This window comes from Chinchilla lanigera, unplaced genomic scaffold, assembly GCF_000276665.1.
Source record: "Chinchilla lanigera isolate Chin_1 unplaced genomic scaffold, ChiLan1.0 scaffold00010, whole genome shotgun sequence".
Taxonomy (NCBI): Eukaryota; Metazoa; Chordata; class Mammalia; order Rodentia; family Chinchillidae; genus Chinchilla; species Chinchilla lanigera.
This window is the reverse complement of record NW_004955411.1, coordinates 33,570-60,551: the sequence shown is the minus strand read 5'-3', so window position 1 is coordinate 60,551 and position 26,982 is coordinate 33,570. Positions and strand designations below refer to the sequence as shown.

Genomic DNA, 26,982 nt, shown 5'->3' with positions numbered 1-26,982 from the left:
CTATGTGTGGTGCGCCTGGCACAGCATCAGCTCTGCGGGGTGTTGGTCTCTGGGCCACAGAGTTTGCTCGCTCTCCTGTCAAAAGCAGCCACCACCTGCTCCACCAGCTCATCGAGCGGGGAGCACAAAAGTGAGTGGAAATCCAAGATGCAAGTTCTTGGGTGACCAGGAAGGTCCAGGCTATAACGCCAAAATGTCTCCAAATGTTTGAAAAGTCTCCCATCAATGCAGGATACCTTTACCAAATGCGATTTCGTAGAGTTTACTGCTGATGTGTATTGCTCCAGGACAGGTGGAAAGTGATTTCTAACCAGGTTTTACAATACCCGAATCTCTTTGATATTACATCTGACTTTTTGCACCAAGGAATGAAATACTTGTGATCCTCCATTCCTGACACCAGGTCACACACTTTCTGCACTGAATATCTGATAATTCTCTCTGAATAGTCTTTTGTTTATTAATGATGCAGTGATTTTGGAGAAAGTTCTTGCATGTGACTCCTTAGGCACAATTGAGGTATGTAATATATACCACAGGAAGCTAAATCTCTGATGTTAATATCTATCTCAAGCAGCAGCCAGAGGCTGCCCTCCTAAAGACCCTCTGGCCATGGAGCTGCCATGAACATATCTCCTAAATTTATTTGGAACTCGTTACATAAAATATAGAAATTGTAGGTATTAATGAAGTATCATGTAGTACTTCCATACATTGTACCTATATTATATAAATTTGGGGTTTGTTTTTTGTTTTTGTTTTTCTTGAGATGGGGTCTTGCAATGTAGCCCAGACTGGCTTTGAACTCGTGATAATCCTCCTGCCTCACCCTCCCATATATAACATTACATTATATGATGTTTAAGTCAGGCTAATCATATCTGTCCTCTCAAATATTTATCATCTCTTTATGCCAAAAACTTTCAAACCCTTTTCTCTAGCTTTTTGAAATGTGCTCTACATTACTGTTATCCACAGTCACCCTTCTATGGTGCCCCAAACTCTCACTGCTACCTGTTACTTTAGTGCCCGTGGCTCGATGTTCACCCAGGCAAGTTTCTCCACTCTCCCTGGGCTCTGGTTACCCCCATTTCACTCTCAACTTCCATGAAATCAGCTTTTTTGTATCCCAAATGTGACTGACATCTGCGGTACTTGTCTCTCTCCTAGGCTTGCTGGTAGGAACTTTTGGTAGCTGGCTGGTGTAGACGTAGAAGTCAGGTTTCCATTAGCTTTGAGGTTAGCATATCAATACCCAACAAATAATTGTTTAAAAGTTCCACTGAATGAGCCCAAGTGTGAACATGGGTAATCTTTGAAGATACTGAGGTTATATAACATATTTTAAAAGTGATAACAATCCCAGGCCTGTAACTTTCCTCACAAGTCCTATTTTTATCCCTTGATTACTCTTTTGCAGTCCTCTCACATTTCTTCCAGGGCCATACAGGTCCCTAAATAATAATTCATGCAGATAATACATGATGAGCACTGGGAGAAAATATCCCACAGCATGCTACATGTTTTAAAAAGGAAAAAACAACCATATAATTTCTGTTACTATTCGCTAGATTTTTTTCTGCCAGAATAAGTCATTTACCCAGCTTTTCACTGGTAATGACTCTGTATTCATTTCTTAAATTTTAAATCTGTTTAGTTCCAAATACTATTTTTAAAAAGGTCACTTTGACCACATTTAAAAGATATTTTGTCATATGTCATATGAAAAATTAGGAAGATGGGTGAAATGATGATCTCTTTCCAGCTGTAAAAGGCATGGACATCTGTGGAGTTAGTCGAGCCATGGTTGCAATCATACATAACAACCTGCATAATGTTTCTTATTTCTGCTATTCTATAAATCATAGCTAATTAAATAACTGCCTTCTAGATTCATAACTTTCTTTTTCAATTCTGAGCAAAAGATTTTTCTCCCCTAAATTTCAAGGTCGATCATTATTAGGAAGGAGTGTGCACATTTAAGGTTTGCATGGATTTTGGCCTAGTCTAAAATCTGTGAAGCTAATTTTTTAATAAAAATAAGTATTTTTTATCAGATGCTTTCTCTAGAACTCATCTTCAGAAATTTGCTGCAAGAGACAGAGAGGAAAATACTTCTCTCCTGCTCTGCCAAGGTAGTTGGAAGCAATTCAGGAAGCCCCGCATGGCTTCACAGGGTGGGGAGGAATGCTGCGCTGCTGCAGGGAGTTCCGGAGCACCCAGCTGCTGAGGCGGAGCTGGAATCTGTGTACAGGAAAGACGCAGCTTCACCCTCAGTCCTTCCAAAGGCTGGGGCTGGATAAAGCCTTGGAGTCTGGCTTCCAGAAAGCCACAGTGTACCTGATTTAAAAAAGAAACCTCTTCCTGAGGCTCCCAGCACTCCCTCCTGCCACTGCTGCGTTGTGCAGGAGAGGAGAGCTCAGTATGTGTCCAGCGCTTTCTCCTAGGCTCGAACCACAGCAACTCAAGGTTGTCTGCTTGGCTCAAGTGGAAGGAAGGCCTTGCCCAAGGTTCTCAACTGAGACCACTGAAACCTAGGGGTAAGAGGGTGTGTCTGGAGGTTTCCCATCATTTTATTTTTTTCCTATGGAGAACTAAGAGGCCCTCAAGTATTATTAGTAGACACTAACTACTAAACAGTTTCTAAATGAGTTTCCCAAGAAGACAACTACTATAAGTTCAATGCTAAAGTATTGTTTCTAATTTTTTTATTCTCTTTAATGGTTTGATCAATCCTGCATTCCTACATGTGGTAATCTGAGCAACTTCATAGAAGATAAAAATATGTGACCTAACAACTACTGTTAATTCCTATCATTTTGAAACCCTGTATCATTTCTATTGTTTTTGCTTTGTTTTGTTTTTGTCTATGTTATTATTTTGTTATTTTTTTAATTCTCTTTAAAATAAAAAAAAACTCAACAATTTTCCCTCCGTGTCTTCAGAACTTGGCTCTGCTTCAGCCCCTCCCCCTCAGTTTCTTTAGGAACTTGAAAAACTTAACCAAGAGGGGCATTATGGGGTGTCAGATCCAGCTTCAGATCCCACCTTTATTTCTCTGATGTAATCAAGATGAGAAATACTCACTCATAAATAACATTGTATCTTCTTTTCAAAACCTAGTAGAATTATTATTAATCCCAGCATTTTCTAGGTGAAAATCTATTGAATGTCAGTTTCTTAGTTTAAAAACGTCACCTTAGACTGGAAAAAACCTTCAGTGTTACATTACCATCCAATTCGACTTTTGAAAACTTGGTAAGAGAGTATTCAGAGCCAGACGTGGTGGTACACACTTTTGATCCCAGCACTCAGGAAGGTGAAATGAGAGGCTGAGACAGGAGTATCAAGAGTTTGATGTCAGGCAGGGCTACATAGAGAGTTCACACTACATAGTGAAATGAGAGAGAGAGAGAGAGAGAGAGAGAGAGACAGAGACAGAGAGAGAGAGAGAATGAGAGAGAGAGGCAGACAGGCAGAGAGTTCAGAATTAGGTTCATGGCATAAGTTTTGTCAGTGTCAGAGATAAAATTTCAAACATGGAGAGACACAAAACTATTCCTTATGCAATATAAATCAGTTTCACATAAGAGAGGGTAAAATGTAGATTTAGTAATTTGAAGTCTAAATATATGTTCTCCCACTCCTCCAAAAAATACATTAAAAATAGCATTACTAGGTCTTTTCAAAGGGTACAGTCCACAAGTCTTATATTAGTCACTTTCCCATCTCTAGGACAAAATACCCAGCACTCACAGCTTAGAGGAGAGACGTATCCTGGCTCACAGTTGCAGTGGGTTCGGTCCATGCTAAGATGGCTGGCTCTAAGGCAGAATCAGCATGGTACAAGGGCATGGCGGTGGGAAGCTGCTCAAGCCATTGCAGTCAGAAAGCAGAGAGAGAGTATGAGGAGCTGAGACCAAAAATACACCCTTCCTGGACACACACCCTCACCTGCTTCATCCACAACAAGGCTCCACCTCCTAATAGCACGTTGAGCTTGAACTCATCAATGTATTAATCCACTGATGGGAACAACACCCCCACAATCCCATCTCCTTCCAAAAGCCCAACCTCTGAACTCATGAGAATTTCTGGGGACATTTTAGACCTAAATACAACATGTAAATTAACCATGCTTCATTGTTCAGGTAGCCAACAAATGAGTAAATCAAGTCCGAATTTACCGAAAACAAACTGTTTAAAGTACAAGTCAACTCACAGACAGGTAAACGAGCCATGACCTCAGATCTGCACAAAATGGGACACGGACTCTGATGAGTCTTACATTCCCATGTGATGGAGAGTGACATATCTGCACTAAATACTCTGATCTGCAGTGACTAAGGAATGAGAAAGCTCTACAGGCCTCATAAAAGTGTCAAGAGTAGAAGTTGAATAAATTCAGTGCTCTACTGAAAGGAGAGATTATAATTACAAAGCAAGTAAGACTTACTCCCCCAGAAAATCTCCATTACTAGCAAGACTGGGCATGATTAACACTATTTTATTATTAAAACTAAAGTAATTTAAAGCTGGGTATTATGGAGTTTGTACTGCCAAAGGAAAAATTTTTTAGCTTTCAAATGCTTCTGGTGGTAATATAATTTAGCTTGAGGTTTGTGGAAAGAAATTTGGCATTTGTGCATCGACAGCCTTAAAATATTTATACTCTTTCACACAGTAATAAAATAATCAGAAAAGTAGGTGATGAATTATATGCACAGTATCAATTAAAACACTGAGAAAATAAAAAAGAGAAAAATCAAAGCCTAAATACTGTGGATTTGTTAAACCAGAGGTCAAGAAGTGTGTTTTATCAAACTCAAATAATAAATATTTCCAGCCTTGTAGTCCTTGCTGTCTCTTTCACAACTACTGCTCTGCCACTGTAGGCTAACAGGAGCCTCAGAAAATAGTTAAAAAGAAGGTATCACTGTGTTCCAAAAATTTTTATTAATTAGCACTGAAATCTTAATCCATATAATTTCTAAAGATCAAAAAATATTATCTGAGTTTTTCCAACAATTTCACAATGTATAAACCACTCAGCTTATGCATTTTTTTCTTTTTTTTTTTTTGGTTTTTCTCCGGTACCGGGAACCGAACTCACAACCTTGCGCTTGCCCGGCAGGCACTTTGCCGCTGAGCTAAATCCCCAGCCCCTGCTTATGCATTTTATAAAGCAGGTAGCAGGCCAGATTTGTAGACACTTGAGTTAAATTATAGTATTATCATTAAAATGCTATGTTCATCATTTAGTCCTTCAATTATACAATGAGACTATAAAATAGTATGTCTAAAGATTTATAGTAGTTAATTCTAAATTGAGGTTATGTATAGCATAGATTATTTTTCTTTATTCCTTATCTTTCATATTTTTGGAGTTTTTAACAATGAATGTATGCTCTTTTATGATAAAATAATATTTCAGGAGGCACATTTTTTGCTGAAAAGATTCTTTTTTCCTTTCTTTAAATATTACTCAGAAACTTGGGACTTTCTGAAATTTTTAACAATGCTCTCAATGTTGTTTAAGTGACTTTAAACAACACCTGTTTGTAAATAGGAGGTAACAGTCCATTTGCCCTCCAGGGAACCTGCTTCTTAAAATTAAATACTTTGGTCTTTCTGCATTGCAGTGTCAGTCTCTCTCCTGGGCTCCGCGCCCCTGGCTCTGCCCTCTTCGTGGGTGCTGTCAGCGGCCGCGGCACACGTGCCCAATTCCCCTTGCTTGCCGCTTGTCAGCTCAGTTGTGCCCTCTACTGCACCCACTGCGGCCACCATGGACCCTGTACCTTCGCTGAAAACCCAGGGTGTGCTCTCTCCCTCCTCACAGCCAGTCTGCTACCAGCTCTCCGGCAGGTAACAAGCAGCCAGTTCCCTTGGGAGCCCGTGCATCGCGCTCGCACTGACGCGGGCGCCCTTGGTAGACCTCCGCAAGTGTTTTCCTATTTATTTTAAAAAGGGTTTTGGAACCCTAATATTTGAACTCAATTTAATAATGAGCTGGTGGGCAATTTCCAGGCACTTAAGCCAGCATTTCCCTAGTGTATCATGTAAGCCTTTCTTGTGGGAGACATCACAAGGGCAAAAACAGATCTGTAATCAGATAATTTTCAGAGATGCTACATGTAGTACCCCACTTCAGGAGACTCACCATTCATATTATACTAAAGCTTCAGCAAAGTCCAAAGGTTAAGATACCCATTTAACTCATTGTATCCCGAACTAATTTTCTACTGCACTTCTGCCTTTGTTTAAGGAGGAACCCATAGACACCAAGCAGAAAGTGTCCCCAGGGAACATTGTTGGTATATCCTCATCTGACAAAAAGAAGATTTGGCTTGAGGAAAGTAGAATAATATACCTAGCACCCCTGAAATGCCCCTGCATTGAACTCTGATGGTCTGTCTCTCTCTGCAGCAGATGCAGCTGGCCTGGGTCCTACCGAATTCTCCCCCTTATTCAGAATGTAGCCATTTACATTTCTTGGGACTACTGAGTGCCTTCTTCTCCACCTGCTGCTTTTCTTTCCAAGCATCTCTCTGACTCTACATTGCTTTCGAACTAACATGATCCCATCATTGTCAAGCGCTCCTTACTAATTATGTATTGAAATTTGAATTAAAAGCTCCATAGCTTTCTTGGCTGCTTGCAAAAATTAGCATGTGTTTTCAGTATTTATAAGACACACATAGCTGACAGTTTTAGAAAACTATATCCCATCTGCAAAAACATATGTTTCCAACTGTGATGAGATTAGATGTTCCTACATTTATTTTTCTAAGAATTGAGCACATCCAGTATGCAGTCTTCTCTGAATACATCCCATTGTTTCTCTTTTGGCAGTATCTTGCCAATGTCCAACCGTGAAGGATAGTTATGCATGAAGTTTTAATCCAATTAATAGCTTCTTAGCAAAAGCATGCACTTTTCAAAAAAAGCAAACTTCTATGTCATGTGAAAAAGACAGAAAATATTGCTGTTGCTCAGGATATCTTGCACAAAGCCAATTATTTCATATCTCAAATATGTGCCCCTTTATAACCAGAACTTAAAGCAACACATGGTCAGTTCAGCATTTGTCATTTTCTAGCCACAATACAGTATGACTTCATTCTGGGAATTTTCAGGGAAGTCTCTCTATCGAGGGAAAAAATATAACATATTTTCTCACATCAGCATCTGGAGTTTAAGTTACATTGCTAGCGTCACCCAGCACATGCACAGATGTGCGCCCTCACACATGTGTATACGTGGCATGTTTCAGATTCAACAGGAGTAGAAAATATAGAGTTTGAACCGAGTAACAGGTTCTCTTTATAGGGAGAATAGTATTCAGGGATCAAGACTTAAGATGAGTAGTTCTTTTTTGTCCTCCTTTAAACAACTCCAAGCCTGAAAGAGTGGTTCTATAATCACAGACTTGATGAGAAAATTTTAAATGGAAATAATGAAATAAATTTTGTTATATAATCATGTAGAAATACATATATAAGCACACATACACACAAACCTTTAAAGGTGACTCTCAGACTTTGTAATTCTTTTCCCACATATTCATGTGTAATGACAGTATTTATTTAAAAAGCAAGCTTTAATATCTAAATAAATTCCTCTAATTTGCAGTTGTCTCAAAGTTTCTCTGCCCTCTCTTTTTATAGAAAATAAAGATTTGATGATAACCTACCACAAAACCAAGTTGGGCCCTCTTCCAGCAGTTTGCACTGACTCTCTCACCTCATTTCCCTCCTACCCCTCTCCTTCATTCTGTATTGGTCATGCCACACGAACTTCAGCAGCCCCTTGAGGAAGCACCTCAAAACAGAGCCTGAGCTGAGAGCACACCTGCTGTCCTGCAGTAAGTGGACAGTCCAGGGAAGCAGGGGAGAAAGAAAAAGCATACATAAGGGACAGATTCCATCATCAGATTGGACATTCACAGGACATCAAGGGATTCAGGAAGACAGGGAAGTACTGTTGTGCCCCTGAATGTCGATACTATCTCAAATAGACCAGGAGCAGGCATTCTGCAAGTCCCAGTCTACAGCAGTGGCAGCAACCTGACTCAATTCCAAGGCAAAGTACAAGATGCTACAAGGTGATACCATGTGTCTGGGTGGTACCAAATGCAGACCAAAGTTTTAGGTTCAGAGAGTTGTACACTATTTCCAGTTTTCAAATGAAAACATGAATGCACAGTGTGGAGCTTAGGATGGAGTTTCAACTTGATTGGTCTTGGGACCCACCCCAGAGATTGGTGGAGCGCACTTCTAGGTATATCTGGGTGGGCCCTAAGGTGTGGCCTTGGGTGTGCATCTGGGTGCTTGCCCCTTCCTCTCTCCCACTCTTCACTCTGCACCCCAGCCACCCTGAACTGAGCAGCTTCGCTCTGCATGCCCTTCCACCGTGACGTCTGTGCCTTGGTGGGAGCTGGTTGTGGGCTGAAACTGAACATGTTGTCGGTTGTGTGGGTTGGATACCGTGTCTCAGTGCTGAGAAAGCTAAAACAGAACATCGGTACGAGGGTGGCAGTGCGGTCATTGCTGCGACTGTTCCTTACCACGTGGTTTAGAAGCCTTTGGAACTGGTTTGTGGAAGGTTCAGAGAAGTCCTAAAATGCTACAAGCAGAGTCTCGTGAGTAATTCTGGTCAGGTGTCAGAAAGTTAGACTGCTGACAGTATAGGCACAGTAAAACCAGGATCAGGGGGTTTCAGTTGGGAATGAGGACTCCAGTGGCATTTGGATTAGAGGCCACGCTCTGACAGGAAATCTGTCTACATTTAGCTAATATCCTGAGACTTTGCAGGAGACTTACATTATAAGGGCAGTACACTAATCTGGCAGGGGAAATTTCAAAACAGCCTAACATTTAGGCTGTGGCATAAGTACTGGTGGCTGCTTTTGGCCAGATTTATAGTGAGAATCAAGATTATTCTTTGCAGTTGTACTTGGGATAGTTGTATAAGGTGGAATTACAATTTGCTATTGTTTTTTTCTGGAGATTAAGGATGACTTACGGAGATGTGTTTAAGTAGCAAGTTGAAAAGACGTGAAGTGGGTGATTAAGGTGGAGTCTCCTCTTGGTTTTGGGATCCAGCCCAGTGCTTGGTGAAGCACACTTCTAGGTGTGCCTGTGTGGGTCATGGAGGCAGCTGATCAGGGATTAAATGTATGAGCAAAGTAAATCCCTTCTCCTTTAAATTGTAGGTGGTAGGTATTGTGTTTCAGTGCTGAGAAAGCTGATCAATACACACAGAAATATAAAATTTTTTTACAGCTAAACAGTGATGTAGCAGGACCTAAATCCAAGAGAACTGGCTCTAGAACATGTAGTCTCACCTACTTCACTTCTCCTAAAATGTGGACTCCATAAAAACACAAAACACTTTATCCCTAGCACCCATCACAAATATAAAGTCTGACACACAGTGGTCAGTCAATGAGTATTTGATGAATGAATGAATGAATGAAGATCATTGAAAAAGTGGTATTTCAAGAAAGACCAAAAAATCAATAGGAAGGATAGATTGAGTTTTATTTAAGCAGCCTGCAAGTTTCCATGGCAGAAATGACATCTCAGGTAGATCTTCCTAAAATTTAGAGGGAAGTCTGACCCACTGACACAATGGCCACATTGGGAAATTGTGGTTTACTGCATGGAGCACTGAAATACTACACAGAGTACTGAGCAAGGAGGCTCAGAAAGTAAGACTTTAATAGCATATTTGTTTCAAATTTTGGAAGTTTAGCATCTTCAAAGTGGACACAATGCTTAAATTCAAGAGAAGTCAAGAACCGTGTTCATTAAAAAGAAATTCCAAATGTTATCTGTCCATTGACAGAGGAGTGGGTAAGGAAGATGTGCTGTCTATACACAGTGCAGTACTGCTTGGCCACAGAGAAGGACAGACGTGAGTTCTCGTGGGAAAATGGGTGCACCTTGAGGCCGTACTGTTACGTGAAGTGAATCAGACACAGAGGCTTAAATATCACATGGTTTCTCTTATACGAGAAAACCAAAATACAAATAAAAATCAAAACAAAATAGATAATAGGAAATAGGGAGGAAGATCTTTTGCAACAGAGAAAGGGACCAAGAAATGAAGGGACCGTGAAGGAGGGAAGAAAGGGGAGGACTCAAGAATCGAGGGGTGTCACATCCCTGGACCAGCCCCCCATGAGCAATATTATCATTATGTACTGAAAACGTGCACTGATGAAAATAACATTAAAAAATTAAAATGGAAGATACTTTCCAGCTTGCAGCAATGTCCACAACCAGAGAAGCCAAGAGCCTGCCCTAGAAATTCCCCAAATCATGGCTCATGTCATGTATTTCACTCTGTACTCCAGGAACCCACCCTGGAAAACTTACATTTTGGTGTTACCCAAGCCTGTATGGCCTCGGACAGTAACGGTGACCATATTAGAGACCGAGGGCCCAAACTGCAACCCCAAGCCCACTAATTTATCACAAAACGCCACACTGCAATTGAACTGAATGCTCAGCGGCTGGGGTGCGGCAGCGGGGCTCGCACGTAGGCAGAGGCTCTGCTGCCGGCTGCAGCCCAGCCCCAGGGCTTTGGCTCCACTGCTTAGGACAAAGCTGCGTTCTTGCTTCCTTCCCAAAGAAACGGAAAACAGCTGCTGAACACTCTCTGCGTTAAGCTTCCTTTGACTGTGGCAGTTACTTAAACATTTTCCTGATATTTGTTCATTAACCTAGTTCACAATATAAAGATATCATAAGAAAACCCTAGAATAAAGAACAAAGGCTAACACTGGCTCTCGAAATTAAATCATTCTCAACATACCCACACAAAGATTGAAAAGAAATCTATAAAGAATGAAATTCCTTTCCTCTATAGGACAATTTCTCTGTTTATAGTGCTTCCTTTGAACTACATAATGCATTGTCTTTATGATAAATGAAGTCCTTCTGGAAATGATTATATCATACATGGGAAGCAAGTTGCTGACAAATATTTTTATTTAGCAAAACAAATGTTCCAAACAAATCCCCAAGAAGAGCGTTTCATAATGCTCCCATTTTCATTTCCATTTGGTTAATGTCTTAATGCATCAGTAGAAGCACCCTAAATCAAATAACCATGAGTCACTCTTCAGCCGCTTACTCCTTGCCCTATTTTCTCAGACTTGAGCATCTTGTATACCTTGGAGCCCATCTCCTGGTTGCCCTGAGGCAGCCCCTGTCATTCTTCTTGTGATGCTTACCCCTGTGCACCCCACACTTCAACTTCAAAATTCTAGATACCCAGAGACCAACTTTAGGCACTCTTTTCATCCTGTGCTGTCCTGCTAGAAGATTTTATTCACATATGTCACAGATTTATACATGCTTCTAGACCTGGCCTCTGGTGTCCAGATGTGTGTACCTAATTCTCAATGTGACATTTCCATCAGAATGCCTATGTGGCATGTACAACTCTGCCTCTGTCAAAAACTAAATTTGTGATGCAAAGACCCCCAACCTTATCCTGATATTCTCTTTTTATCTTTTCCATTCTCTCTTACTCCCCATATGTAACCCAAAATAACCTAACCGGGGCTGGGGATTTAGCTCAGTGGCACAGAGCCTGCCGGGCAAATGCGAGGTTGTGAGTTTGATTCCCAGTACCAGAAAAAAAAACAAAAAAATTTAAAACATTAAAAAAAATAACCTAACCACCAAGACCTATGATCTCCTAAATACTTTAAATCTATCACTTGTTCTTCACCACAGTCACCAACACACACACTGAAGCAGGATATTGAGTAGCACCTTCTTGCTGCCCAGAAGTCCTCCATAACCCTTGAAGAAAGGTCTTCTCCTTCCAGTACTCACAAAAAACGGAGGTGCCTCTTCCAAACTATGAAAGATACCACGAGAGACTGAAGTTGCCAGAAACAGTGGGAGGCTGGCACCTCATTCCACAGCGGATGCCCGCCTGCCCACAGTCTCGTGGGTCTGCCCCTGTATTTACCAGAGCAAAAGAAAAGAAGCAGTTGAAGGCAGAGGCAGAGCTGTGAGAGGGCTGGCGATGGAAGAGCCTGCAGGCCACTTGGAACACCAAGCACGTGGGAGTTTTTCACAACCCCAGTGGATGTCCCACATGCTTGAAGGGAAGCCCAGGCCAAGGAGCACCCACAGCAGATAGTAAGTGGGAGGTCTGAAGAATTAATAGCACATGTGAGTTCTTCATGAGCACCCAAAATCAGACATCTTCCTGTGCCTCTTCCAGGCGTAAGAGGGTTGTTACTTTTTGTTACAGTACTTGCTGATGGAAACATCTTAAGAAAAGATGCCCTCCTAGATAGTTTGAAAACAAACAAAAGTGATTAATGCTATCTGAAGTCTTACAGATCAAAAAGTTTTGAAGTAAGAAAATTAAATTCCACTCATCTACAAGAAGAAAAAGTAAGCAAAAACACATAACTAAAGTTTCATTAAAGACCACATGTAATAAGAAAAACCCATGGATCTTTCTTTAGCAGTTACTGAAGCCTGTGTCCCAGTGATTTTAATGAGGTGTTTTACTTGGAGTAAACCAACAGGCATTATAGGGCTATGATCTAACAAAATATACCAACATAACAATGATTTATAACTTCAATAATGAGGATGACAAAAGACATAGTGTACTAGTCAGTGTTATCCCAGGTCATGGTCATTCTTTGAACAAAAGTCAAGCTAAAAGTAAAATTCCAAGCTCTGGAATGAGAACACAGCTTCATAAATGTCATAAGCATCTAATATAAAGTTAGAAAATGTAATCTTTTTAGAAAGTACTGAACCTTCTAGACAAAGTGTTGGCAAACTGCATGCAAAACCATGGACCAATTCCAGGCTAGCACCTCTGTTTGTAAATAAAGTTTTATTGGAATACAGCCATGGTCATTTGTTTACATATTATCTAGAGGTACTTTCCCAGCAGAACAGCACAGCTGAGTCACAGGTACAGCAAGTCCATGGCAGTTGGGACTGTATGGCCCACAAAGCCTACATACTTACAGAAAATATTGCTGACTCCTGCTCGATGCAAAGCAGTATCTCCATGTCTGCTGCCCTTTAAAAAAAAAGGTACTTAAGTACTAGAGCCCCTTCTGGTGTGACTTGAGGGAGGGTGGGTGTTTGGTGAAGATAACCTAACTCAAACTATACCCAAGAAAAGGAAATAATTTTAACTTTTTCCTCAGCACTGGGAATTGACCCTCAGGAGGACTGAGTTACATTCCCATCTTTTTATTTTATTTAATTTTATTTCATTTATTTTTTATATTCTGAGACAGGGTCTGGTAGCATCCAGACTGCACTTGAAATTGCAATCTTCCTTCCTCACCCTCCTGAATTGCTGGGCAGACAGACATTTCTTTCCTTTGTGAAGTTAACAATAGCTCATTTTGATTCAGCCACATTTTTCACAGTACAATCCTGACTATACATAGTTTCTTTAAAAATCCGGTTTATTCAAACTCATCTTAGTGTAAACAACAGATTACGAGCATCCTTTTCAATTCCTCTTCCAAATAAGAGTCTAAATCTCAGTCCCCTTGCTCCTCTTTACTGTATATATTCACTAAAACATGTTCCATCTGTCACATTACTTAAACCAAAAGCATTATCAAAATTGTGAATTGATATTCAATATAATAATAACGGCCAGCATTCCCCAAGGGCTCACCGTGCACAAGGCACTATTCACAGATTGCAGCAGAGTCAGTCCAATCTGCGACTAACCTGCCTCCCCTTTCGCTACAGACACACCTCCCTTGCCACAGAACCCTAGACACCTCCCTCTGTGCCTTTCACTGACTTCACACAGATGAGCCAGCCCATGGAAAGCCACTGTGGACAGTGGGAGAGCGCCAGGAGGACAGGAACCTGGGTTCCCAGGTACACTTGGAAGGGAGCCCCCAACAATGTTCCTTGTTTCACACTCCGGGTGACTGAGAAATTCAATTTCCCACAGCATGACACTTAATGCATTTTGAGAATTGTTTGTTAGAGCAGCTGTCAAAACTGAAGTGATTATTGCCATTTAATCAAGGAATGTTTTGGGCTGGGGATATAGTTCAGTTGTATAAGTGCCTGCCTGGCAAGTGCAAGGTCCTGAGTTCAATTCCTGGTACCACAAGAAAGGAATGTTTTTACTATTATTACTATATATACGTAATATCTATACGTAACCACTAGTCATTTCTGCTAAATCAGCAGAGTAACTTATAAAAATATATCAAGTCAAGTGGAGCATTTGCAGTTTTCAGATGATAACATCTGTAGCAGATTTTTCTTTAACTCCTAGATCTTAGAATCCACTATTTTTATCAACATCTGGGTAAGTCATTTGAGATGGTAAACATCCTTATTAAAACCAGGCCCATTAACTAAGATACAGAGAAGAATGTGAACTATAAAAATGTCAGTAATAGCCGGTGAATTCAAGCAAGCATGAAGTTGCTTAGTAAGACATAGATTCTTGGGGATGGGGTACTGGGGACTGAAGCTAGACCTGTACACTGAGCAATATATCAAGGCCCGTTTTTATTTTTTGAGTCAGGGTTTCACTAAATCACTAAGTTGCTCAGGCTGGGATCAAATTTGGAATCTGCCTGCCTCGGCCTCCCAGGCTGCTGGGATTACATGTGTGCACCACCACACCCAGCCGACATAGGGCATATTTATATCCTGATAGTGGAATGGCATTTACATTAGTTACCAAAGCAGAAACAATCTACTTAAATTATAATTTGTTAATTCTCATAAGATGGTACATAGTTTTAGTCAAAATTAAAGGCCTCTGGAGCAGCTTTTCTTTGTTGGAGAATTACAAAACAACATTTTTAAAAGTGGCAAATCATTGCCTTCAAATCTGGACTCTATTTCACAACAACTTTGGATATTTTGTGCCACTTAGATTGGAATTTTTTGTATATTTTTGACTTGGCAAACACAGAATAAAACAAGGGCCAGAAACTCTCCTTTTCCCTTTCTCATAAAACTCTTGCCACCACGGCCCTCTTCTTCTAGCAGCTTTATTCAGTTTAGGAGAGATTAAAATAAATGGGCTGTTTGAACAACCACGAAGGAACTGCCTGGGGTTACTCTTAATGATCTCCAAAAGCATTCCAGCTGACACATCCCTGTGCAGAGGCCAGCAGGGAGCGGGGTTGGCAGGGGCGGGGAGCAGAGAGGGGCGCCGTTCCCCGTGCCGCAGCAGTCCTTTCCCTCAGGGACTGTGTGTGGTCATCGCGAACTCTGCACCCCTGGGCCAAGAGTGGAGCTCCTTACAGTGGTCCGAGAGTCTTACTTCTGCCGTTCCCTTTTTCTCTTTCCTGAAGATATGTACCTCTGAAAGTATGCACCTGGTATTCCCACTGCGCTGCATGTTTCACCAGGCCCCTTCCCCTCTGTTCTTGAGGATTGTAACACAGCCCCGAGGTCATCAGCCTAGGAAAGCCAGGGTCACCAGCCCAGGAAAGCCAGAGCCAGCTGGTGCACGACAGACCCCACAAGAGACCTGCCTGCCCACCCACCTACCTCCCAGCAGGCCTCCCTCTTTCTCTCTCAGTGGCAGCACACACCTTCATTCTTAGCCACTAGGTAAGTGCTGTGCAAGCCGAGGACAGTGCTTAGGCCTGAGCTAGGATGCAGGAGGGTAGAAGGACGTGCGGTATTGTAGAAGGTGTGATCGAAGGGTCTTGGCTGCCAGGCGCTGCCTGGGCCCCACAGTTCCTGGACCACTGACAGCAGCAGCAGAGCCAGGAGTGTCTTCCTCTTGGGCACCAAGCAGCCCTCAGGAGAACCATTCTGCTCTATCCACCAGATGAGATAACACCATGATGGGGCAGAGAAAATACTGAAATACTTGAGTGACTCAGACACCTCACCTGTAAAGTGAAAGCTGCGCTCATTTGCATTAAAAAAGTAAATGAGCTTCTGCCTTGAGACGTAGTGTGTCCACATTCACAGTACTGTCTCTCTGCCGGCAGGTGACCCACAAAGACTTCATGAGGAGAAGACAGGTCCCCTCCTTCCTCGACTCAAGGCTTCTTCAATCCGCCAGCGTCGGATGTACAGCTCTGCACCTCAACTGTATGAGTCAGAGGATACCTTTTCCTTCTGCTCCATGGCAGCATTCAGTAACTGATGCCAGTGTTTAATACAGCCATGAAAGGATAAGTTAATTCCCTCACCAGCTAGATCAGTACACCTAGTCTGCGTCCTCCAGTGCCCCTCGCTTCCTCATGCAGAAACACACGCACACAGTGTAGGTGGAATGAAGACAAGTGGTCACCCCGTCCACTCTACATGGTGTCTCCAAAAGAAGTTCTACGAAAGACCACCCACAAGGTTCTACGAAAGACCACCCTCCTCTTCAGCCCATCGTTTTCCGGGAAATCCATGAATATTCACCATGTCAAGGCCCTGCCACACACTCCGCGGGCTTCCTCTTCTCCCTCCCTCAGACCTTTGCTTTGGGGTTCATTGGCAAATGTTGTGGGGTTTTTTGTGTACTGGGACTCGAACTCAGGACCTTGTGCTTGCTAGGCAGGCATTTGTACCACTGCAATATATCCCCAGCCCACAAATATTCTTATTAATACCATTCATTCAGTCCTGAACTGTCATAGATAAGTTTGGATAGATGACCTAGGACAGGCTTTCATTGCTCTATTTTGTTTCCAGAATTTCTCAAATCCTGTCCAAGTGCCTGATATGATCGGACATTTCTGGATGGTGAATACAGTTTCGTGTAACTGTCACACGTGGACCCTCTGCTCTCAGCCCAGCTCTGACCTGACCCACTAGAGGTGTATGGTGACCAAGACATCACTCCTACCCTGAAGGAGCTGGCAGGCAAGCACATGACAGCAAACAATGGCAAGTAAGGTGCGCACAGAAGCCCAGCCAAAGGCTCGGAGCACATAAGAAAGGGGGAAAGATGGAGACATTCATGGCTTGGCTTGCAAAGTTGTGTGACCAGGCAAAAAACACACTATGTCACATACAAAAGAGATTTTATTTGCATTACTTTATGAGTAGGGAAACTGAGGCTTGGAGGATTCAAATAATGACCAGATTCTGTCTGGCCACAGAGACAGTGTCTCTTCTGCTCTCCACTTTCCTACAGTCCTCTAGCGAAACCCACGGCTCCATCTTCCCCTGGTGTTCTCCATGGGGACTTCCCCACAGAGGACCCCAGGCTGCCAGCTGGGAGCAAAGAGCAAGCTTCCATCTGTGTTTGGAGGGAAGACCAGACATATAAGGTGTGGTATACAAAGCCATTTCAAGGTTAGCTCATTACAGTTAAAACTATGGGAAATTATTTAAAAAGGTCATTTTCTTCTTTGTGTATATTTAGTGGGGTAAAGAGGAAAGGAATGGAGGAAATAGTTAACATTACCCCAACCATCAACCGGTATCATCATCAGCCCCAAGGAACACAGCATGAAATGTGAGATCTAGCTGGGTGTGCTGGTGCACACCAGTAATCCCAGCACTTGGGAGGCTGAGGCAAGAGGATCACCACAAGTTTGAGACCAGCCTGGGCTACAAAGTGAGCTTATAGGCCAACCTGAAACTGCATAGTGAGACCCTGTCTCAAAAAGACAAAAAAAGAATACTTTTAGAACCTTATAAAATACGTTAGCAAATCCTGCTGATAATCGCCCTCACCACATGGCAAGTGAATGTTTTATCATTACTGTACGAATCTGCCCATCTCTTCCTTTGTCTCATTAACTTCACGTTACCAATCTGGAGCAGCACCTCCAGGGCTTGTGAAGCAAGGCACCAACTGTAAATCTAAGTTTTGAAAATTAAGAAATAAAGAGGTGCCAGGACCTTGTACTACTGAGACATGGGCTCCACAGGAGGCTGTGCTGTCATATGATACGGAGATGTGGGAGAGAAAGAGCTTGGGTCAGACAACTCCATTGTCAAAAAAAGAGCTCAATGTCAAGAGGAACACACGCAGAAGAATGTTCTGGGGATTCAAACTGGAAATACTGTACACTGAAGGCAAGAAACGCTTAGGAAATTCTCTTCAATGCTGAATAAATTTGCTACCGTTTTGAGATGAACTGTCAGGAGTGGGTTTTTGGAGTTGCTATTTTCTAAGTGGTTAGTTTTCACTCTGAACACTTTGGGAGGAAATCTGAAAGTTCTGTTGTCTTCAAATTATTGTTCTGAGCATGTCAAATAAGCAACTGTTGATTGGAGTCAAACACAAAAATCAGTGTTCCTAAACTAGAGAAGCACCTCAGAAAGCCATTGTTTTGATTGCCGTCAGAATTTTATAATAAGTCTAAGTAGGTACTGTGAGGATTGTGCTGGAATCCTAAAGAAAAGAAAAATGGAAATTTTCAAACTGGAGTCAACAAGACACAGTTCATTTTCAGAATGGTGGTAAATTTTCCACTTCCTCCCTTCCTCCCTCTCTTCCTTCCTTTCTTCCTTCTTTCATTCCTTCCTTCCTTTCTGTGTGTATGTGTGTGTGAGTGTCTGTGTGTGCACGTGTGCATGTGTGATACTGGTGAGGGCTGAGTTTTGGGGGCAGTCTAAGAGAAGTAACAGACACTGATTGGGAAGAAGGGATCTCGTTTGCATAAAAATGAAATGGGAAGTTGTGGTTAGACTGAGGAAAGAGGAAGGCAGAAGTTAGGCTGGGAGGGACGCATGGTTGTTTTCGGTTCTGTGCCATGTCGGATGGCTGCCATGATGACTTGGCGTGGGGCAAACCCATCATTTCTTATGTAAGTACTTATAATGAACATATATGATATTTTCTTAAAAGAAGAAGAAAGGAAGACATGTACTAAAAGCATATAAATTCTGTCACTGGTGCCCAGTGATAGAAAGAAAGGCATGATGTTTGGGACCATCGGTACTATTGGAGAGGACCACAAACAAAGAAATAAGACCACCTCCACAGATAAAGAATGCATGAGCACCCCCAAATATAAGTAGCCACCTCTAGGAAGAGCAAATTTTAAAATAAGTCTCACTGATAAGTGTATCATACATAAGAAATTTCAATGCAAGGGATCCAGGCTCAGGGAAGTAAGGGAGAGACAGGATTGTGTCTGTAATGTATTGAACACATGCATACACACACACACACACAGAATACAAAGAGAAAAGGATGGCCAGTCTGGAGCAAACCTACCCACTATTTCATATGGATTACTTTCCTCAATCAATACATACTGAAACTGCTACTAGAATGTGAATGTTTACAGTTCTTTAGTTGATATTTAAAAGTGTTTCATCCCAGGTGACAGTGGCATAGGCTTGTAATCCCAGGTACTTAGGAGGCAGAAGTAGAAAGATCTCCAGTTCAGGGGTGACTTGGGCAACATAGCAAGACCTCCTCTTGCTAGGGCCATAGCTCATTGTGATAACACTTACCTAATGCAGCAGCACCCTAATGTCAGTGTGTCCCTTCCACTTCCCTGCCTTGCACATGGGCCTGCATCACCATTCCAAAGCACAAGTCTAGTTATGCTCTTCCTTACAATTCTTTCTTCGGTCCCAGATGGCACATAATAAAACCCATCTGATCACTATGGCAACCTAGGCTTTTCATGTGCTGAACTCAATGAATTTACCCATCTTCTGGCCAGAGTCAGTTTACCTCCACTCTGCTCACTCCCAATCACTGGGCCTTCTGTCCCAGGTCTTGCTATGCCAAGTTCCCAAATCAATGGGTATGGTTTTCCCTCAACTTTTTCTTTTGCCTTCAATCAACTAAGTCAGAGTCACTTAGGATGGGATTTGGTCATCAAATCTCTAGGGATTTGATAATGCAGCCAAATAGTAAGAACCACTTATCTGGCCTCTGTTAAAGCACGTTCCTTCCCACATTCCTTTTATTTTTGTGTCTGTCTCCCCAGGACCTCCATCTGCCCTCCTAAGCAACCTACCAACACTCATCGTTTTTTCTTTCCTGCAATAGACATCCCAGTACCTTCCCTTCGGCGTGTGCAAGCCCCTCACCTGTGCCTGCTGCAGCATCAGAACAGAGGAAGATGCAGCTGTTATCCCTGAAATCACCACTGGGCTTTCATAACTTTTAGCCAACACCTTATAAGGCTGCTTCTTAATGTTCAATGAGTTAGCAAAGAAGGTAGCCTTCTACTTCCTTTTATTATATTAACTTCATATAATTGAGGATCAAAAAAATCTAAAATTCAATTGTTCTGAAGAAAGAATTTATTCTGAGCAATTTACTTCAGACAACATAAATAATTTTATAAGCGACACAACTTCTTCTAGAAGAATATATATATATAACTAAGAGGTTAATTTGATTCAAATCTGCATGCGTTGGAGGGTTTTGCTGTCACTGACATTCAGCTGCACACACATACATGCACACACTAACATGTACATGCAAACAGACACCAGCACACACATACATACACATTCACATGCTTTCATCACTTTCCTATCATGGGACAGAGTTACTCATAGGAGGAGAGGTTTATCTTGGTTCACATTTCAGAGGGTTCAGTCCATGCATAGTCATAGGCTCAAAGGAAGAATGGCACGATCGAGGAAAGCTGCTCACCCTATAGAAGTCAGGAAGGAGAGAGAGAAGCTGAGGACAGAACATACCCTTCAGTGGTATTCCCCGTGATCCACCTCTTCAAACCAGTGCCTGATGCCTATGAGCCGTCAGCTGTGAATTCATCAGTGGATCAGTGGATTAATCCACTGGTGAGAAGTGTCCCCATGATCATGGTGCAAAAGCCTTTTCTGTGAAGATGTGGGGGAGTGGCTGGACCTCAGCTGAGCCTAAGGTCAGCAAACTCTGAGACTAGTGCAAAGCCAGTCCCAAAGACACAGAATGCTGGATGCAGACTACATAATGTTGACCTCCTGCTCAGTTACATATCAACAGGTGTCTGGCCTTAGTGTTTTGGTTTTTTTGTCTAGTTAACTATAGTACAGATAGCTTTAAAAATGTTTTGCTTTGAGTTCTCGACAAACACTGAGACCCTGCACTTTGGATTCCACTGTGTACTTTCTCCTTTTCTTACTTTATATAAATAAAGACCCTGGTTGAGACATAGTCACTGCCTCTCCATCAGAGAGGTCAGGTCCCACCCAGTCCCAGCTTTCCTTTTCTGTGTCTTGTTTCTTTTTAACCTCACATCACCCCCTCTCAGGATTCCACTCCCTGCGCAGGTCACGGCAGATGGCACCCAACATGGGCCTGAGCACAGGGAAACTCAGCACTCCGGTAGTGCATGCAGTTAAGATTAAGGCACTGAATAATTGCTAGGTGTAAAACTATGGGGAATTTAGGATCTAAGGATGTTCTTTGTATATTAAAATGCTTAAAGCTTTGCTTAAGGTTAGAGAGACATCTATTAAGACTGCACAGCTCGCTAAACTTTCTGAGTTTGTTCAAGAGACTTGTCTGTGGTTCCTACAAGAAGAGATTGTAAATTTACACACTTAGGAAAAGTGGAAAAACAACTAAGAGCAAGGTATACTGCCAAGGGGCCAGATAAGATCCCTCCTTACTTTTCCACGTGGACTCTCATGCGAGAGTGTTTAAATCTACGCCTGCTACAGCAGGTCCGAAAATCACGGAGCTTTTGTGTCATACAGTGCAGGGGTGTGAGTCACTGAAATCATCTGAGCTCTCTGCACCTCTGCCTAAAGACAGGACGAGCCTGACTCATGGCTCTGGGTACACTCAGGAGGAATGTGACACTTCTGGCTTGGAGTTTAAAGAAGAGGATGAAGCAGAAGGGTCTACTGTGCCATAAATGACTATGCTTACATTAGCTAAAGCAGCTGCAACAAAATCAAAAGTAAAAGTAGGTCACTGCACAAGGCAATAAAAAAATGTTAAAGGCATGTTAGGCACTGGAGCTATGTTTTGCTCATTTCTAAAAATTACTGGCCTTCTGCCTGACCTATTGATACTGCCAGTGTGGACCTACAGGGAGTAGGTCAAATAAATTGCCCTTACAAAAGTGCTTGGATCCTGAGGTAAAAGGATAAAAAGAAAAAGAACAACTTGCTACTTTACACTTTATATTTTAAAACTTCTCCTCCTTTTCTATAGCAAACCAACACAAATCTATCTAGACTTTTAGAGACTTTTAAAGGATTATTTAACAAAAAAAAAAAAACCCACTGCTTTGCAGCAGGAGGCAGGAACCAAAGAGTTACACCGCAGAGCCTGGAGCCTGGCACAGCCAAGGAGGTGGGCAGGTCTCGGCTTGAAGACACAAAGTTTTGGGAAGACATTGTAGATCTAACCCACGACAGCATCCCCACCTTGTCTCCCAAATAAAATTCTTCATCCCAGGAGAATGGTTCCATATTTCCATTGCATTTTGCACTGGATTTAGCCCATATTTATTTTCAAAGAATACAAGTTAACACAAAATGTTTATATAATTTTATAGGTTGTATGCCTAAACGTACTAGCTATTGCACTGTATTCAAATAACTTAAATCTTGTTTTCCAAACTGAAGTCTGGGTGATGCCGCTCCTTACCTCAGAGAGTTATGGTGCCACCCGAAGCTCAGGACCCTGAGGACAGACACTGAAAGGTGCATGGTGGAAAAACGGGCTCAACCCCATCACACTCTGCGTGAAATGAAACAAGGTGACGACTGTTCCCACAGAAAGGTGGAATGATCTCACGGCAGACTCTGGGATTTCCTTTCTGGAAAGAATAGCTTACTTCGTTTCCCACTTGGCTTTTATTGATACAATTTCAGTGTTTTGTGAACCCTACTAACTCCTTTCAGGGAAATAATAAATAGAATGTAGCAGAATCACTGCTGATACTCAGTTTGCATCAAAAGAAACCAAGACCAACTGATCCTAACACTGAGGCCTGAAGACACACAAGCCAGACACAGACTCTCTGCCTCCAACTGCAGGCCCCAAGACTCCCCCACGTCCTGGACCTGGACAGTAGAGCAGGGGCTCCTACTTTTCAAACTCATTTACATTGTGGCCTTTTGGTGGAAGAATAGAAGCTACGGAAAAGCATCCTAATCTTCAGGGCCTGCATGGAATGTTCTCTTACAGTTTTCTATTTCATTCTAGCTTCTTTCATTTTATAGAAAGAAAATGTTAGTTATTTGACTGCATGGCCCATCAAGGGGTCTCACAGCAGCCTGACCAGAAAACACTGAGTGTGGGACATAGGTAAGGCTCCACTGATGTGCTTCAAACACCAGAAAAGGAGAACTTCAGCTGTGATTTTAGTGAAATCATCCAGCCAGAGGCTGCAATCCTGCTCAAAAGAGGAGTGAATTCTAAAACAACTTTTAAAAATGACTCAGCCTCCGCCAACTTTGCCAGCACTCCCAGTCTACAGACCCCCATCTTGTGCCAACAGAAGGGCCAGCTGAAGACCAGAGCCAGCAAACTGCAGAGAGAACAGCAGAAGAGGCAGGGATGGGCCCATCACTCCGTCTCTGGGCTTCAGGTCAGAGCAATTCCAAGCCCAGAGCCAGGAGCCAGGAGCCAGCTACCTGAGAGCCAGGCACTGCTCCCGGGCTCCCAAACCCTTCCAGTGCACAGAAGCGTGGAGCTACATAGCAAGAACAGACCACCATCAGCACTCATTAGCAAGCATTTTACAGCCTAACACTTCATCACAGTGTTGGTGGCGCGGTAAATCACACGAATTCACAATTAGACTGAAGATCCTTAGTTCCACGGACAGAATGTATCCAGGAATATCACTTTCTAAAGGGAGATGAACAGCCTTTTACAAGCTTATGTAAAATTGGCATGTTATAGATATACTCTCCAAGTCTTGGTTTTACGAAATATAGAGATACATTTGCCCTCATATTGATAAAAGTGAGATATGTAAAGTATGTGACAAAGCACTTAGAACACAGTGCAGACCTAGGCTGTGGGAATTAGTTCATGTCGCTGCAGAAACTGCCTCCCCCACCAGCCAGGATACTTCAGTTTGTTAGTTGCCCAGTAACAGTTCTAGTTCCGGTTGCTCCTGTCTCTTAGAAATGGCTGGTCACTGTGATGCACACTGACAAGCCATGTTGCCTCTGTACTTCCTGCTTGCTTACCTCACATTGACAGAAAAAGCTGTACTAGGAAATATTTTTCTTTTTAAAACTTTGTTGTGTTGAAGCTGCTGAGCTCTGTAAAGTTTTATAGCCCTGTAATTGCTTTCTTAACCCCTGTAAGCACCAGAGCACAACCAAACATACAAGCTGTCTGGTTGTAAGTGATGGTTGTTACTCTAACACTGTAACCAAAGATCTCACCCCGCTAGCTAGTCAGAAGAACTGCCAGGCTGCCTGTCCCGCCTTTGTAAACCCCGCTGATGCCTCATAAAGTTGCTGGCTAACAGATACTTGCTGCCCGGCTTTTGCTGGTTTATCCCAGCCAGGACCACCGGTTACCTCCTCAGGTGTTGATCCTTTCCCAGACACAGTTTTGCTGCAACAATATAGGCCCTAGAGCGCCAGTGATCGGGGCCTGATACTCCGGGAATGGTACTAATCATTGCCGTCTGTGTAAATAAATCTGCCTCCAAATCCTGGGGGTCGCCTCGGTGTTTCTGTGGTCTTAATTAAACTGGCCCATTTCTCAATACTGGGCGGTGTATAAAGTACCACACCAGCAGTTAAAAGGAGGCTCAAAGAAACACAGCAGCGCTCTCCATTGTTGGCTGTCGTTCTTGGTCATGACACCAGAACTGCCGGCCACACACAATGGGACAAAGGTCACAACGTCTGCAGGGCTCCACGTGCATTCCTAAAACTTGTAAATACAGCAGCAAACCCTGACCTACATAGTTCACTTCCAGGACGTAAACTTAGCAACAAACGAAGCCCACATCTTCACCCAACAAGCACAATAGAGGACTATTTTCTCTTTGCTAAGGTTTTTGCTAAAACATGGCTTTAAAATTTCTAACCCCTAGAAAAGTGCATAGTAGAAGATCAGTAAATATACGTGACAGAACAACCCAAAGATCAAAGAGGTGAGCAGCACCACATCTAGATCGCGATCTGGCCTCGCACTGTTGGTATTTTGGGGCAAGCAGCGCGTTCCTGTGAGCGCTGTCCGGTGCGTCGGAGGACGTAAAGTAGCCTTTCTAACTTCCGCCCCCGCAAGACGGATGTTGCCTAGGAGAGCAAAATCACCCCAGCTTGCTGTAAACAGAGGGCTCCAACAGGGGATGCAATTAACAGCCCAGTGATCAGCGCACACCTCCAGCCGAGGACACCAGCTGGCGCGCGTGGAGTCCGGGGCGTCCTGACACTCGGAGCGGCACCTCGGCAGCGCCCGGGAGAGGGCCCCAGGGCATGCAGGCGCTCCGGCTCCACCCAGACCCAGCTGCCGGGCAGCAGCGGGACGGAGGAAGGGTGTCCTGGCCACGAGAGACTCCAGGCGTCCGGAGTTCAGGGCGAGCTGCCCCCGCCGCAGGCTGCTGCCCCGGGGCCGCAGGCCACGCTCGGGTCCACGCGGGGCCCGCGGCTGCCTCGGCGCGCGCTCGCTGGCGCCCCCTTCCGGAAGAGCCCGCTTAGCCCACCGGGCCCGTACGGCGCAGTCGGGTGGACTGCAGGACCGGCTCCGACCCGCTGCGATCGGCAGACCCCCGGGCCTCCGCCCCACTCCTGCTCCGCCGGGACAGCCGCCTGGGCCCGCGAGCCGGAGTGGGGAGTCTCCCTGCGCGCCGGGAGGGCTCCGCGAACGCAGCCGGCCCGCTCCTCCCTCGGAACCGACCGTCCAGGTCCCACAAGGGTCTGGCAGCGCGGGAAACCTTAGCTGCCCACAGCACAGCAGGGCCCCGACGGACGGTGCGCTTCTCCCCTGGTCCCGCTGGGTCCGCGGTCTCGGTCCGGCCCGGCCAGGCGCCGCCTGGCGAACCCCGGCTCCAGAGCAGTCCGCAGGGCGAGGCCCGCTTCCTGAGCGCCTTTCAAGTTTCGGCAGAATTACTTTTGAAAATCACCAATCCTTTTATTCAGTGTACTAAAGCCTCGCGTAAGGGGTATATCTTCCCTGTGTGGGCTAATATTCAGCATTTATGCGACGTTCAATGTTACATGATGGAAATGCATTATATGTTTTCATAAAGAGGACACAGCATATCAAAGAAGAAAAAGTGGCCTGTTTTCAAATGTGGGAAGAGTCTGCACAGTTTAAACACACACCAACAGGACTGAGGTCAGCCAGGTGTGGTGGCGAGCGCCTGTAATCCCAGCACTCTAGAGGCTGAGACAGGAGGGTCACAGGTGTGAGCCCAGCCTGAGCAAGTTAGAGACCTAGTAAGAACCTATCATCTCAAACTTTAAAACGGGCTGAGAATGTGGCTCAGTGGGAGGGTCCTAGGTCCAACCCTGGTGCCAAATATATTGAAATTGCTCATTACCTCAGTTTCACTCTCCCTGTGTCAGTTGCAGAACACCTTCATTGCTTGCAAATTTTGGCAGTCATGTAACGCGGCTATAAGCACTGCAGGATTTCACGTGGACATGGGTTTCAGCTCCTTTAACACCTGCCTGAGCGGCTGAGCTGGAGATCATTCACACGTGCAGAGTGCCCGGGGCGAACATGTGTTCCAGACCTGAAAAGAACAAGAACAGGAGAGGCGAGCTAGTTGTAGGAAAGGGGTTTCTCCTGACATCAGCTTGTTAAAAGTATAAATAAACTCACTGCAGTGGTTGACCAGTTCCTTTTCCTCCCATCAGGAGAGAGGGCTCCACCTGACCGCAGCTTTCTGTACACTGTGTATGTCTTTATTTCTACATCCTCTGGCTGTTCCGCCGCCCCGGAACTTCGAGAGCTGCTCGGCACACAGCAAGAGGATTTCTGCACCATATCGTAACTGTGTGTTTAATTTGGTAAGAAACTTCCAAGCTGGACCTTTTTCATTCCCAGCAGCACGGAATGACTCACCTGTTGCTGCACTTCCTCGCCGGCGCTCTGTGACGTCCGCGCTCTGGGTCGCAT

The 26,982-nt window shown here is 43.7% G+C and overlaps 1 protein-coding gene across 1 annotated transcript; it reads right to left on the bottom strand.

Annotated features, from left to right (window-relative positions):
- LOC102007094 lies at positions 1 to 26,982 on the bottom strand. The gene is given in 11 exon segments (XM_013510711.1): positions 1 to 41; positions 44 to 301; positions 304 to 449; positions 451 to 551; positions 5,799 to 5,951; positions 8,366 to 8,507; positions 10,383 to 10,729; positions 24,982 to 25,967; positions 26,532 to 26,596; positions 26,736 to 26,857; positions 26,929 to 26,982. Coding segments are annotated over 11 exon segments (2,415 nt in total).